General features: G+C 54.2%; 1 protein-coding gene across 1 annotated transcript in view; it reads right to left on the bottom strand.

Annotated features, from left to right (window-relative positions):
- The window catches only part of LOC103600767 (tensin-1-like), a gene marked incomplete at its 3' end in the record, with an annotated part of 169,094 nt that overhangs the window by 83,070 nt on the left and 72,190 nt on the right, over window positions 1-13,834 (bottom strand). The window contains exons 4-5 of the mRNA XM_008585101.1: window positions 13,021-13,062; window positions 229-270 (exon numbers count right to left, since the gene is read on the bottom strand). Coding sequence (XP_008583323.1) covers window positions 229-270; window positions 13,021-13,062 — 84 coding nt within the window. The remainder of the gene's footprint in view (window positions 1-228; window positions 271-13,020; window positions 13,063-13,834) is intronic.

The raw sequence follows: 13,834 nt of genomic DNA on the forward strand, positions 1-13,834 counted from the left end.
ATCTGCCTCTCCGCCTGTCTAGCTCCCCAGCAGCCCATCTCTGAACACACAGGGATGTCAGATGCCTGGCTCTTACCATCACCAGCATCCCCACTACTTCCCCCCAAGTTCCCCAAATCTACCCCAGAAGGATGTCCCCAGCCACATCTGTTCAGTTTCCCCCGCAGCCTTCCGGCCTCCCCACCCCTGCTCTGGCTCTCCTGGCCCTGCCCACCTGCCGTCACTCACCGTATCCACTACATTCTTTGGTGCACTCTCAGCGGTGATGGGCTGTGGACGGAGGGAGAAAGCAGTGTGAGGCCTCAGGCAAACATCCCCAGAATTGGCTCTCTCCCCAAGGCTGGTGGCCATAATGGGCAGAATACCTCCCGCGGCAGGGATGGTGCTGCCAGCCCAAGACTCAGATCTAACCTGGATGGCCCCCAGCTTGGGAGGCAGAGTTTGGAAAATGAAAACTTATTAGTACTAGAACCATCCAGTTCCACACTCCTTCACCAGGGACCCAGCAAGGTGCCTGGCACTGTCCTCTGTGTCACACAGTCACTGACCCTTCAAAAAGGAACAAGGAACGACTACACAAGGGCTCTTGTTCCCAGGCACCGGGCATTTCCACCTGTACCATTGCATTCACTCATGACCAGAATACAAGGAGACAGGTGCTGTTATTACCTTTTAGTCCTGCTTTACAGACATGGAGACGTTAAATGAGCGACCCAGAGTCATGGCCCCTACTAGGGACAGCAGGATCTTAACCCCGTTCTTGGGGTTTTCCACTTTGTCCCTTTGCATGACATCCTAGATGCCTGGGAGGAGAGCCTGCCTGTGTCCCGTTATCTCAGCAGGCTTTCAAGGCCCCCACCACTGGTCCTCAAAGACCTCCGTTTCCATGCACAAGAGCCCTGCCCCATCAGACATGGCCGCTAGTCCCTCCTTGCTCTTTCCCACATCCCAGTCTTTGCTTGTGGCATGGCTTCCCCTCTTTTCCCACATGGAGGGCTCTCCTCCTCCATGAAGCCCTCCCTGACCACCCTAGGAAGTGGGGCTCTCTTCCCCACCTCTGAACTCTGATCAACTTCACTGTCTGTGCCACTTATCTGGACCTTAATGGATGAATGACCTCATCGTGGGAATACATGTTGTTTTTCCCCAACTATTGCTTTTTTGTGATTCTTATTCCACCTTCATCCAAAATAGATTCAAAGCAATATTTTTACCAACTCAGTCGAAAACTCCCTCATGCCAGGGACCATGCTTTATGGGTAGTGGGCCATCAATATACACCTGTTGACTGATCCTGTCCCTCGCCCCATAGCCAATACTTCCTCTGCTCAGACCAACAGAAGTGCTTCCTACTAAAGGCATCCTGAAAAGTGGACTCCTTGGCTCCCTATAACAGGAAGAGAAACTTCCTATTGGAGGTCCACCTCCTGACCACAGCCTCTAGGGTGTAAGGTGGTTATGGAGCCCTTGACACATACAGAGGGACAGGAGCACAACCATAAAGGCTATGAAACAAACTTTTGCAAAGATAAGCGTGGACCAGGTTTAGGATAGTGTGCCTCAGAGCAGGAAATGCCTGCCCTCAACCCCACCCCCAGCACCTGAAGGCTGAGCTATTCGTGTCTGAAGACAGCTAAATGGACAGAATGGCCTCTGAAAGCTTCTGACATCAGGGAAGAGAGTGGGCCAAGAGGAGGAGGAGAAGAAAACAGGAGAGGCGAAGGTAACAGTGCTCTCTCTGGAAATGGCTCAGACCCATCCACCCCTACTGCCTGCAAGACGGGAGGCTGAGGCCAAACCTTCTCTCCAGGGGATGAAATCTCCTGAGCAGTTCAGGGCCAAGGCAGCTTGGGATGGTAGAGGGAGGACAGGGTCCAGGCATGCAGTAAGAGGGTGTGGAAGGCACATCAGCCACCCCCTCCCCCCATGCTCCCAGGTGTATCCTCCTCTCCCCACCTGGAGTCTGGGGATGGCTCTGGAGGAGGATCAAAGATGCCACATTCTGCCCCCTCCCAGTTCAGCCCCAATCCTAATCCCCTAACCCACTCCCTCCCACAGTCCCAACTCCTGAGCCATGGGGCAGGTGACAAATGAGCCCACTGGAAATCTCCAGGGGTCCCTGCCCCAGCTGAGGATAAGTCCTAAGCCCTGGGAGGTGCCTGCAAATCCTGATCAGCTTTTCTCCTCAGCTTCCATCAACAACCCCACCCCACCCCTATCCCTCTACCAGGGATCCTGCTCCCAGGGAGTCCTCTCTAGCAGTGTCAGCCCACCCGGGCCCTCTCGACCCCCTGGCCTTTCTCTTCCAGTCCAGGGCTCTGTCATGCTCATATGCAGACCTTGAGTTGGCCAGGATGGCCCAACTGCCTCCTCTCTGATCTGCTCTGGTCTCCTGCGGGGAGGAGGGGAGCTCCTGGAAGGCACATCACAGGGTCTTTTCTGTGCAGAGTCAACTTTTATGTGCAGCAGGACTGAGATACAAACCCAGATCTCCCAACTCCGAAGTTACACAGCCTCCCAAGAATGGACAGAAATGGGACTCAGTCCCTGCAGAGGTCCATTCTGACCAGGAAGAGCCCTTTCCCTCCTCCTCTGGGTAAAGCCTCCTAACAGGCTCCAACTCTCAGCAGAGTGTGAGCCAGTGAAAGTCTCAAACTTGAGTGTGCATCAGAGCCATCTGTAGGCTATTGACACACAGGTGCCTGGGTCCCATCCAGAGGTTCTGGGTCAATCAGACCTATCGTGAGACCTGAGAATGTGCATTCCTAACAGGTTTACCGGCAACGCAGGTCCCAGATGACTCTCTGAGAACCACCAGCCTGACTAACAGGCGTTGGCAGCAAACTGTGTAACCTCAAGCAGGTCACTTCGTCCTTGCTGCTCCTCAACAGGACTGCACAGGGTTATTTCGTGGGAATCAAATTAAATAAAGAACATAAAGCACTCAGAACAGTGCCTGGCACATAGGAAGCTCTCAACACATGTTAGCTATTGTTATTATGTATCATCTCCACCCGCAAGGCCAACACCCTCTCAGGCCCACCCTGCCCCACCTTGACCCTACTGTCCTACCCCTCCCAGGTCTGGCATGGTGCAGACAAGGGAGCAGGAGTCAATATTAGAAACCACAGGCCTCAGCAGTGCGAGAGAAACTTTCTCCTCCTGCCAGCGATCATCTGAGCACCATCCCCTCTGCCCCCATCCCTTCCCCGTGCCAGCTGGAGGCCAGCCACAGGGCGACTGGCTTGCCAGCGATTAGATGCCTTCATCTGGTTGAGATGCTTTCTGAAGAGCTAAAAATTTCCAAAAACCCCTCCTGACCTAAACACCCGAGTTGTCCTGCAGTGTTTGCAAACACAGCCCAGCACGCATGCTGCCCTCCCTGCCTCTCCCCTCCACCCCCGATTCTCCTGGGATTGAAGTCCTGTTTCTATTTTTCTCAACCACTGCCAGCCCTCGGGCTACTGGGAATGAAAAAAGGCAAGGGACTGGTAGAGGGCAGGTCTCCCCTGAGGTTGCCCCTGCCCCGGGCCCTACAGCGGGGCTGGGCCACTAGGAAGCTCATCTGTGACCTCCTGAGGCAGCAGCCCCAGAGCTCCAAGGCCAGGCAGAGAGCCACTAGGCCCCGACTGTCACCCTACCTTCAGTAGCAACCCCCCCACACAGACACACACACATACTTTTTACCCCTTTTCTGGTTTCCTTTTCTTTCTTTTTTTTTTTTTAAAGATGACGGGTAAGGGGATCTTAACCCTTGACTTGGTGTTGTCAGCACCACGCTCAGCCAGTGAGCGAACCGGCCATCCCTATATGGGATCCAAACCCGTGGCCTTGGTGTTATCAGCACCGCACTCTCCCGAGTGAGCCATGGGCCGGCCCCCTGGTTTCCTTTTCTGCCTAGAATTCATGGCTCTCCAACACATTATATATTTTACTTACTTATCTCATTTAGAGTCTGCCACTCACACTAAAATGTTAGTTCCTTTTTGCCCCAGAGCCTAGAACAGTGCCTTGCATGCAGTGGGCCCTCAGTACATATCTGTTGAGTGAATAAACCAAGGGTGCTCCCTCATATCTTCCCTGGCCCCCCACACTGCTCAGCACTGCCAGTGCAGCTAGCACCCCCGGGCCCTCTGGAACTGAAGCTCCTCACCTCCTTCTTTGCTTAGTTTTCAGCCAGGACCATTCTACACCTGCCACACACACACACACACACACACACAAACACAACATCCTTTCACAACACTCCTCAGAACATCAGCTCTGAGGGACTTGAGACATCATCTCCATTCCCATTTCACAGATGGGGAAACTGAGGTGCAGAGAGGTATGGCCTGCCCAGCCTCTCACAGTGGAGGCCACGGCAGGGCTGGGGCTAGCTCCCAGGTTTGTAAAGTCCACTGCTAAGCACACCTTGCCACCCTGCACCTTTGGTCCCCAGCCAACCTGAGGGCAGCGTCAGCGGGGCGCCTCCCTGTGGGCTCTGCTCTGCCTTCCCCCTCAAGCTCAGCTGCATAAAGATGAAGCGGATGAAGCCCAAACAGGGACAGCACCCCCCATTTGGCCCCACCCCCTGCCCAGTCCCAGGACAAAGCCTGGAGTTTAAGGACCCCAGATTTTCCAAAGTGAGGGCAGCTGACTCACAGCCCCATCAGGAGTCTTCCAGAACCTTCCTTGCCTCCAGGCAGGACAACTCGGAACCCAGTTCGGGAACAGGGACAGGCGTAGATCTTGTGCTAACCTGCTCTTAGTGGATCCCTCTGCCCCAGGGTCTCAAATGGGGGATCTGGAGCAAGGTGGGGCCTAGGGTGAGGTGGTTAGGGCACAAAACTTAAGGAGGCATCCCTTCCAGGTCCTGAGAGTGCACCCACACAATCCCCAGAGTGCACCTCACTCGCCTCACCCTGGTCCTGGCCCTGGTCTGGAGACGCCCTTTCACGGAGTTAATGCAAGAACAACTATTCACAAAGTGCTAAAGATGCCCTGGACATAGTATTAGGCTCTTTGCTTTCCTGATCATCAATCCTCATAACACCCTGGGAGATAAGCATTATCCCATTTTACAGTTGAGGAAACTGAGGGTCCAATAGATTAGATACCTTGCCCAGGGTTACGCAGCCAGGAGGTAGGAGAGCTGGCATTTGAACCTTGTTCCTTACATCGTCTCCACACTATCTTTCTTCTCCCTAGCAATGATGTTCAGTCAGTTCCTCTTACTCTCAGTCAACTGGCCTCCTGCTGGGAACAAACTTTCTGAGAGGGAAAGACTAATTGTAGCAGTCCCTCTGCCTCAGGTCCTCAGTAGGAAGAGACTTCTGTACCACACTTCCATAGGAAACGGGCTGCAGCAGGAGAGGCCGGGATCAGACAACAGAGAGAACTTCCTGAAATTGAGGCGTCGCGAACCACAGGCTGGATAAGGGAAGCTGCACATCCTTTCCTCAGTTTGTTTTTTTTTTTTCCAAAAAAAGACATGACCTCTCCGTACATGCATGTACCCTCCCCCATTGTGGGGGCCCAAGGAGAGGCCATTCTGCTGGAAGTCTGGGGGGTGGCCGGGATGACTGCCTGGGGAGGTTCGTGGACTAGGATGTGCTGGCTGCTTGCAGGGAGGGTGGGCCGGGAAAAAATGTATCTGTAGGCTGCTGTTTTGGAGGAAGGAAAAGGCAGCGGGTGGGGGGAGATGCCCAAGCCTGAGCCCAGGCCTGGGGGAAGGCGGGTGTGCAGAATGCGGACTCAGCCTCCGGAGGAACATTCCGTCCAGAAATTCCTCACACCCTCCCCCCGCCACCCCCCAGCTCTCTCTACTCTGGCCCCCTGGGAGGCCTGGAATCCAGGCAGTTTTTTGGGCCAAAAGGACCCCATGACACCATGACATCACATCCACTGCCATGTGATGAACTGTGAGGTCACCGCGGTGCTGCCTATGGGGAGGGGAAGGACTTAGGAGCCAATAGGTAGGGCCTGGTGGGGGCTGGAATGGCCTCAGACCCGGACCCAGAGAAAGTTATTCCAGGCTCCTTTATCCCAAAAATAGAACCATAAACAGATGAAGGGAGGGGGCTGAAAGCCAGGGAAGGGCAAGGAAACAGCATTTATGGAGCACTTAGAGGGAGCGTGGCTGGCAGCGGGCTAGCGCATTACAGACGGCCTCAGTTAATGTCCCCGTGCGGGCTATCAGCAGCCATCCTAACAAAACAATCGCTGCAGCAGCCGCGGAAGGGGCAGAGGCAGAAAGCTCTTTCTTAGTACTTTGTGCCTCCTAAAGCACCAAAGCATCATCTCCCTTCATTGTCACCAGGGCCCAAGAAGGGGCACTTCGAATCCCTTTTGGCAAATGAGGAAAATGAGTTTTTCCAGGGAGAGTGGCCAGCTCGACGTAAGCCCAGGTCCGCTCCTGAAAACCTGTGTTCTCCCCTCACTCCACCTTGAGGAGGTGGGAGCTAATGGGGGTGCGCACCCACACAAGGGCAAGGGGCTGGAGGGAGGGTGCTGAGCAGGCAGAGCAAGCCGGCAGCCAGAGCCAGGGACCCCCAAAGTGTATGGGTTAAGTGTCTCCAGGGGCCACATGCAGGGGGAAGCCACCAAAGGAAAAGAACAGGCCCGATATGATTAAGTGGAAAGTCAGGCCTGGTTTTCCCCACACCCCCCAGGGGAGGGGCCTGGGCAAGCCCACTCCTGTCCTCAGCCCCTCCCCCCATCCACCCTGAGGGGCCCAGCACCCAAATCCTGGCTGAGGCTGGGCACCATGGACACCCCCACGGCGGCCCGCTTGCACACACTCACCAGCCCTGGCCCCAGGCCAGGCTGGAATATTTCACGCCCCCTCTTGCCATCTCCCCCTGTCATGGGAGGCTGTGCTTTCCCTGGCCCTTCCTCTGTGACCCTCCAGCCACCCTCGCCTAAGCCCCTGCAGCCTGTGCACCAGCTCGCCCAGGCTGCCCTGCCCCCCTCTGGCAGCCCCCTCCCTCCAGCAGACTCCCAGCTCTAAGATCCTGTTTTGGGTCACTTCCCCACTCAAGGACCCATAATGGCCCTCAGTGCTTAGCACATCAAGTTCAAGTTCCCCAGCCTGGCCTGTAGACTCCTGCATCATCCGGCTTCTTCCTCCTGCAGCCCATTCTTCGGCGCTCAGCCTCAGCTCATAGCTGCCTCCTGCCCAGTACAAATGACACGCTCACTCCTGCCTCCACACTTCATTCACACCAATCCCACCACCAGCCCCAGCAGGGCCACCAACAGGGTGTTCAGGCCCTGGTGATACAAGACTGCCTGGTCTCCTCTTACCCCCAGCGAGAGCACACTGGCTAAAAACCTGTACACTGTGTTTGCCTGGCCCCCATCACACTCAGTCATTTGTACCTAGGCCCCAGCCCCGCTTTGTTTCAGCCCTGCCACCTCCTGGAATGCTCTGTCTCCTTCTTACTTCCTCCCTCTTATTTGTTCAAATCCTAAACTGGACATGGAACAGGAGGCAGATTTCTCCAACCATCACAGCACACACGGATTGCTTCCTCCCCTGAACCCCAAGGTTACTTCTGGTCAGAACCCAGAGTAGGGCACTAATTAATTGCCACGGTATAGTTCTCTCTCTCTTTCTCATTGGTACTCTGAGGGCAGGGCCCTTCACCCTACTTGGGTTTCTCCCAGTGGTGGTCACAGGGAGGTGTTCAGCATGTTCAGTGATGTCCCAACCTCCAGGGACCCTGTCCCTTCTCAGCCCAACCTAAGGGCAGGACCTCAGTGGCCCTGAGGACGTCACCCAGGAAGCTCCTGGGGAAGAACTCTCCCACCCACACTGGGCCTTACACCTAAAAGGTGTCAGTGAATACATGTTCCAGTGTCAGAACATCAATCCGCCAGACAGCCCTAGTGGGCCATTTTAAGAGTTAGAAAGCTCTTCTTTACACCCAGATCTCCTCCTCTTTATAACAAGATCCACCTACCAGGTTCTCCTTTGGAGAGCAAGAGAAAATACGCTCATTTATCTGTCAACACACTCTCAGGCCCATTCTGCACCCATCCCACGTGCTCCCTCTCTGGACTAAGCAGCCCTAGGGGTTGCACAAGTTGGGATTTTCAACCTCCCTCCCTCCCCATGCTGAGGGTCCTCTTAGGAACATGATGCCCAGAGTTCACCCCTCCCCTTTGAAAACCAGTCTCTGGCACTGCCCCTTTCCAGGATTTCCCAAAGATGGCCACCATGGCCCCCTTGACCCTCAGGATGTAATGCATTGGCGTGGAGTTCAAAGTAACTAAAGCACCTACGTGTCACCCTCCTTGATGGAGAGCGAGACGGCAATGCGGGGATGGAGTGGCTCAATGCGCTTTTCTGGTACACATTCACATCACACCCTAGTCTTCTTCCATGAGGCAGCATGGTGCCTCTGGTCCCACATCAGACATGGGGGACCTTGGGAAAGTCATTTAAAAATCTCAGGGCCTAAGGAAAGCCCATGACTCACTTGGGAGAGTGTGGTGCTGACAACACCAAGTCAAGGGTTAAGATCCCCTTACCGGTCATCTTAAAAAAAAAAAAAACTTCTCAGGGCCTGTTTCCTTATCTGCAAAATGGCAGGATTGGACTAGATGGTGTCTAAAGTCTTCTCAAGCCTGTGGATCCAGGCCTCTTCCATGCCCACCTGCCTTCAAGAAGTTCTGACAACTCTGGCAGATAAGGACCTCTCAGCCCCCGCATGTGAAACAGAGCCTGGCATGCAGTAGATGCTCGAGACATATTTGTTGACAGGATGGGTGGATGGTTAGATGGATGGACAGACCCTCCAGGGTCCAGACCTGCTGACAGAGAAGCTGGCTGTTTAGAAAGAGGGACCCAGGATTCCTCCACCTGCAATATCAGCCACTTACATCAGGAGCAAGCACCAAGGGTACCTGGAGAGAAGGCAGACCAGGAACCCACTCCTGACCCAGCTCCTGCCACTGCTAGCTGTGTGGCCGTGGACAAGCCACCTGGCTTGTCTCAGCCTGTACCATACTTGCTCCACTGCACAGTATGGACCTCCTGTCTATCCAGAGTGGGCTCGAGCCTGCCCAGGCTCCTCACAAGTCAATGCGGGTTCTCACTGGCCCATTGTCATGAAAAGGGCTTTGAAAACTGCAGGTGCTATGCAAGTGACAGTGACATGCGACGCTACTAGTGGTTAGAAAATCCCCTCTCCCCTTTTCAATAGCTCTGTGGCCTTTGGCCTCAGTTCCTCCCTCATCTGTGGCATTGGGGATAATCATTGCACATCCCTCATTGTGCTGTTATTAGGATTAATGAGTTTATTTTTGTAAAGCTTTCAGAATAAAGCTCAACAGAGACAAAATTCCATAAAGGAGTTAACTTTTCGCTGTTGCTATTACTACTGTTATGGGTGAAACCAGCCTGACGGTCCCACTCCTGCACTCACCTCCTCCCCTCCAGACTCCCCATCTGACCCTGATTCATTCTACATCTCAAGCCCCTGCAAGGGGACTGGCTTGTTCACGTCATTTCTTCCCCCACCCAGGTCTCCTGGGTGCCAGGCTGAGTGCACACAAGGGCCCAGAGTCCAGCCAGCCTTGGTGGCCACTCCACAGACTGTGACCCTCAGGAAACTCCTTCAACTCTTATATTTCAGAAGTTGAGAAAAGCTGCTTCAGCTCTTTCTGAGGACCAAGAGTGTCCGTGGCAAACAAGCCACTCCTCTCCATCCTGTCCCACCTGTGGACCCCACAGGAGGGCGGTGACCTTAGGACCCTTCTACCCAAGGCCTCGGGCAACATCTGTTGAGTAAGACAAAAACATGGGTTGAAGATTAAGCCACTTTGCCCCAGCTGTGCAGGCACAGGCTGGAAAATGTGTTTGGCTGGCAGGGCCTGACACTGGGCAGAAATTCCATGTCCAGAGATGAAGGGTTCTAATTCCAGAGGGGTCAGTGAGAAGGCCAGAGAGAGAGCTGGAGCCAAACTGAGACACGGAGACAACACAACAGACAGATGGACACGCAGTGTGAGGGAACAGGCAGGGGGCAGGGAGGCCAAAGACCAGCCTGACAGAGGCTGAAGGGCAGGCAGTGAATGGAAAAGGAAGGAAAAATACAAACCCTCCCTTTCCTCCCTCCTGTGAACCTGCTCAAAGAGCCTGCCTCACCCACCGGTGAGGAAACAGGTGCTGAGTGCTCTCAGGGGGAGCCACACTTTCTCCCGGTTTCCCCCGGGCCACTTTCCCACTCCCCAGAGACAGCAAAAGAGCTTGCAGCTGAAGGTAGCATGTTCCTCCCTCGCCCCCGCCCCGCAGACCCCCACCCACAGAACCCTGTCATCCAGCCAGGGAATATGAGCAATGGCAGCGCCATTGATGCGGTCCCTAATAATCTGTCCTGGCCAGTGGGCTGAATCCCTTTCTTCCAGCCAGTCAATAAACATGTATACAGCACTTACTGTGTGCAAGACAGTGGGAATATAGTGACGAACAAAACAGATAAAAATCCCTTGTCCTCATGGAGTTTGCACACTGGTGTGGGCGAAGCCCCTTAAACAAGATAAAAAAGCAGAATGCATAGTGTATCAGAGGGTGATGCATGCTGAGGGGCAACAAAAGCCAGGAAGGAGATAGGGCTGCTGGGGGAGGGGAAATGTGGACACGTGAGTAAAGAGCTGGGGGAGGGAAAGAGTATTGCTGGTATTTGAGGGAAAAGCACTCCAGGCAGAGGGAACAGCAGGTGCAAAGGCCCTGAGGCAGCATCGTGCCTGGTATGTTTAAGGACCAGCAGGAAGGCAGGTGGCTGCAACAGAGTGAGGAAGGGAATGAGCCTTTAGGAGGAGATGAGGTGAGAGAGGAAACCAGTTGTGTAGGGCTGTGTAGGCCAATGGAAGGACCTGGACTTCTGCTCCAAGTAAGGTGGGCAGTCATTGGAAGATTTTGAATACAGATTAATTAAATGGATTAATTTGCTCATTTTATTCTTTTGACAACCTTATGGGGTAGGTAATCTCACATATTCCCATTCTGAAGAGGGAAATTGAGGTCCAGAGAGGCCAAGCAATGTGTTCAGGGTCATGCACCCTGGGAGTGGGGGAGCTGGGATCCAGAAGTAGGTAGCTCAACTCCCTGACTCCTAACTACCACTGGGGAAGTGGGCTTTAACTCAGGTCGGGGAGCCCCTAGGAGCACAAGGTGGTGTCACAGCCACTCCCCCACCAGGTGGCTGATCCAACCTCCTTATAGGTTAGAATCCTCTGGCACAGGTGGGGCACATCACGGAGACATGATGATTCCACAGCCTCGCTGGGGCAGGCAAGAGTCCCTTCTGGATTCTAACTGCAATCCTCCAGCTGGAATGCCACCTATTCCCTTCTGTCCCAACTCCTGACCCCACCTCACATAAACAAAGCTCATGAGACTCCTGGCAGCCAGACATCTGGCCTCTGCCTGGTGGTCCCTAAACCCTGTACCCCCAGCCTCCCAAACCAGCCAAGGACATTCTGTTCTCAGCCACAAGGTGGTAGTTCAGCTGGAATGATGAGAGACGTATGCTCATCCCTCCCCACCCACCATCCTCAGGCTCCCATGGTGTCTTTCTGCAATCCCAGAGAGATTTCTTATTGGCAGTTCCAAGCCAGGCTGCACTCTGCCCCCCCACCTCCCACCCTCTGCTGTTGTCAGATGACCCTTGACTGGGCTCTGTGAGAACAACACTCCACATCTGGAGCAACATGGCTGGGCAGCACTGAGGCCCAGAAGGACCTGACCCTAATGAGACCGGAGAGGAGTGGCCACTGCAAAGAAGGTAAGCAGCTGGCAGGGCCTGGCCCCAAGTGCAGAGAGAAATGACACTGCTCTGGGCCCACAGGGATCTAAGAGACCCAAGTGTACTTTATTTCATTCTATTGCCACCTTGAACGGGGAGGAAGGGAATGCCTATCAGCACTGAGAAAGCCTTTGGAGTATCTAGTCCAACGCCTCTCTTTGACAGAAAGGGAAACTGAGGTCCAGAAAGAAAGAGCATGGGACCAGCCCATCATCCCACGACAAGTCGGTGTTAGAGCAAAAGGAGATTATGTGGCCTGACTGAGCATCCAGTGTTTGGGCTTAGCAAGCCACCGCATAGGTGTTTGGTATACCTACAAATGCCTAGGCCCCCATGACACCCTTGCCCCTCCCCCAGACTCCCACCAACATCAGCACCACCCCAAGCACCTCCGCACCAGCCAACCAGATATTGCCCACATGGCGCCCCCTCCGTGACACCTCCCCACACACGTGCATGCACGCACGTACACATGCACATGTGTGCAGACCCCTTCCCCGGCAGTCCCCAGAGCCCTGGCTGCCTCCAGCAGCATGCCAAGGAGCGGGAGAACCTCTGAAGGGTAAGAAGGTGGTGAGAGGGCAGGGAGGAAGAGCTCCCAATGTTCCAAATCAGGACAGCTGGAATCAGTCTGGAGCAGGGCCGTCCCCACAGCCCACAGGGGAGGCCCCTGTCCAGGCTATTCTGAAAGCCCAGTGTGGGGGCAGGAGGGAAGAGGAGTGCGGGAAATGGAGAGAGAGCAGAAAAGCAGAGTCAAGCCAAGGAGCTTAGAGGCAGAACAGAGGTCACCAGGATGTGAGAAACTGCCCAGGTAGATGGAAGCCGTGGGTCATGCCATCCATCCCCCTGTCTCCAGCCAAAGGGCAGGGACCTGACCCAGGACCAGGCAGGTGGAAGGAAATGCCACAGTATCCCCTGAGTCTCTAAGCCCTGGGACAACAGGCACCTGGCCAGGCCTGGAGACACATGAGATGCCCTTTTATGGGTTTTTCCAAGGACTCAAGACTCAAGATTGGAAATAGCAGGCCCTGCATCTCAGCAGAAGGGACCTCATGACTCATTTCCTCCCAGACCAGCTTCAGCCTAGGATATCAACCCTCCTCCTCCCTACCTAATTGCCCAATACCCAGGCTACCAACATGCTTGGGTCTAAGGACAGCTACAGCTGGGGCGCTGAGCAGAGGGGAGGAGGGGCTGGCAGGGTAGGGAAGGGGCTGTCACTCACCACCAGCTCATGGTTGGATGGAGGAACGCAGGGGGCAGCCACCTGTGGGAGGAGCAGAGAAAGGGCAGGTTAGCATCTCTCATCTCCATAGACACCCAGGACCTCCTGAGATCACCCAGGCCCCCACCTCCACGTGGGACACCCCTTCCCTCTATGCACACACGCGGAGACCTCCCAGTTTGAAAATTCAGAAGACTATGTAGCAATATGGAAAAACACTTAGGCAATAATGCCCCAAAATGGGGAGGAGGGTGCAGAAGGCAAAAACGAAATGTACATCCCAATTAAAATTCTGTAAAAAATATGCAGACGCTGAAAGACTGGAGGCCAATACACCAGCGTTTTAATAACAGCAGGTTAAAGTCCTAAGAGTAAGAATTTATTCTTATTCTTTGTCTTATTTTCTGAATCTTCAACAATATGGTAAGATTTGTTTTAAGTTTTTAAAAACTGTGATTAAGGGCCGGCCCAGTGGCACACTCAGTAGAGTGCGGCGCTTGGGAGCGTGGCGGCGCTCCCGTCGAGGGTTCGGATCCCATATAGAGACTGGTCCGCTCACTGGTTGAGCGTGGTGCGGGCGCAACACCGAGGGTTGTGATCCCGTAACTGGTCATGAAAAAAGACAAAAAAGAAAAAAAAAAAAACTGTGATTAAGACCTCTAGAAAAGGAAGAGTCACCTCCTCTGTTCTCCCCAATACCAAGGTATCTCAGCCACGGTCAGGGCTGCAGAAGGCTCCTACCAGCTCTGGCCAAGTTTCCCAGAGCGTGCAGGGAAAAGGCTGGTAAAGGGCCCCTGCTAGTTTTTCCAGAGAA

The sequence above is a fragment of the Galeopterus variegatus genome, unplaced genomic scaffold, assembly GCF_000696425.1.
Source record: "Galeopterus variegatus unplaced genomic scaffold, G_variegatus-3.0.2 Scaffold3453, whole genome shotgun sequence".
NCBI classification, from domain to species: domain Eukaryota; kingdom Metazoa; phylum Chordata; class Mammalia; order Dermoptera; family Cynocephalidae; genus Galeopterus; species Galeopterus variegatus.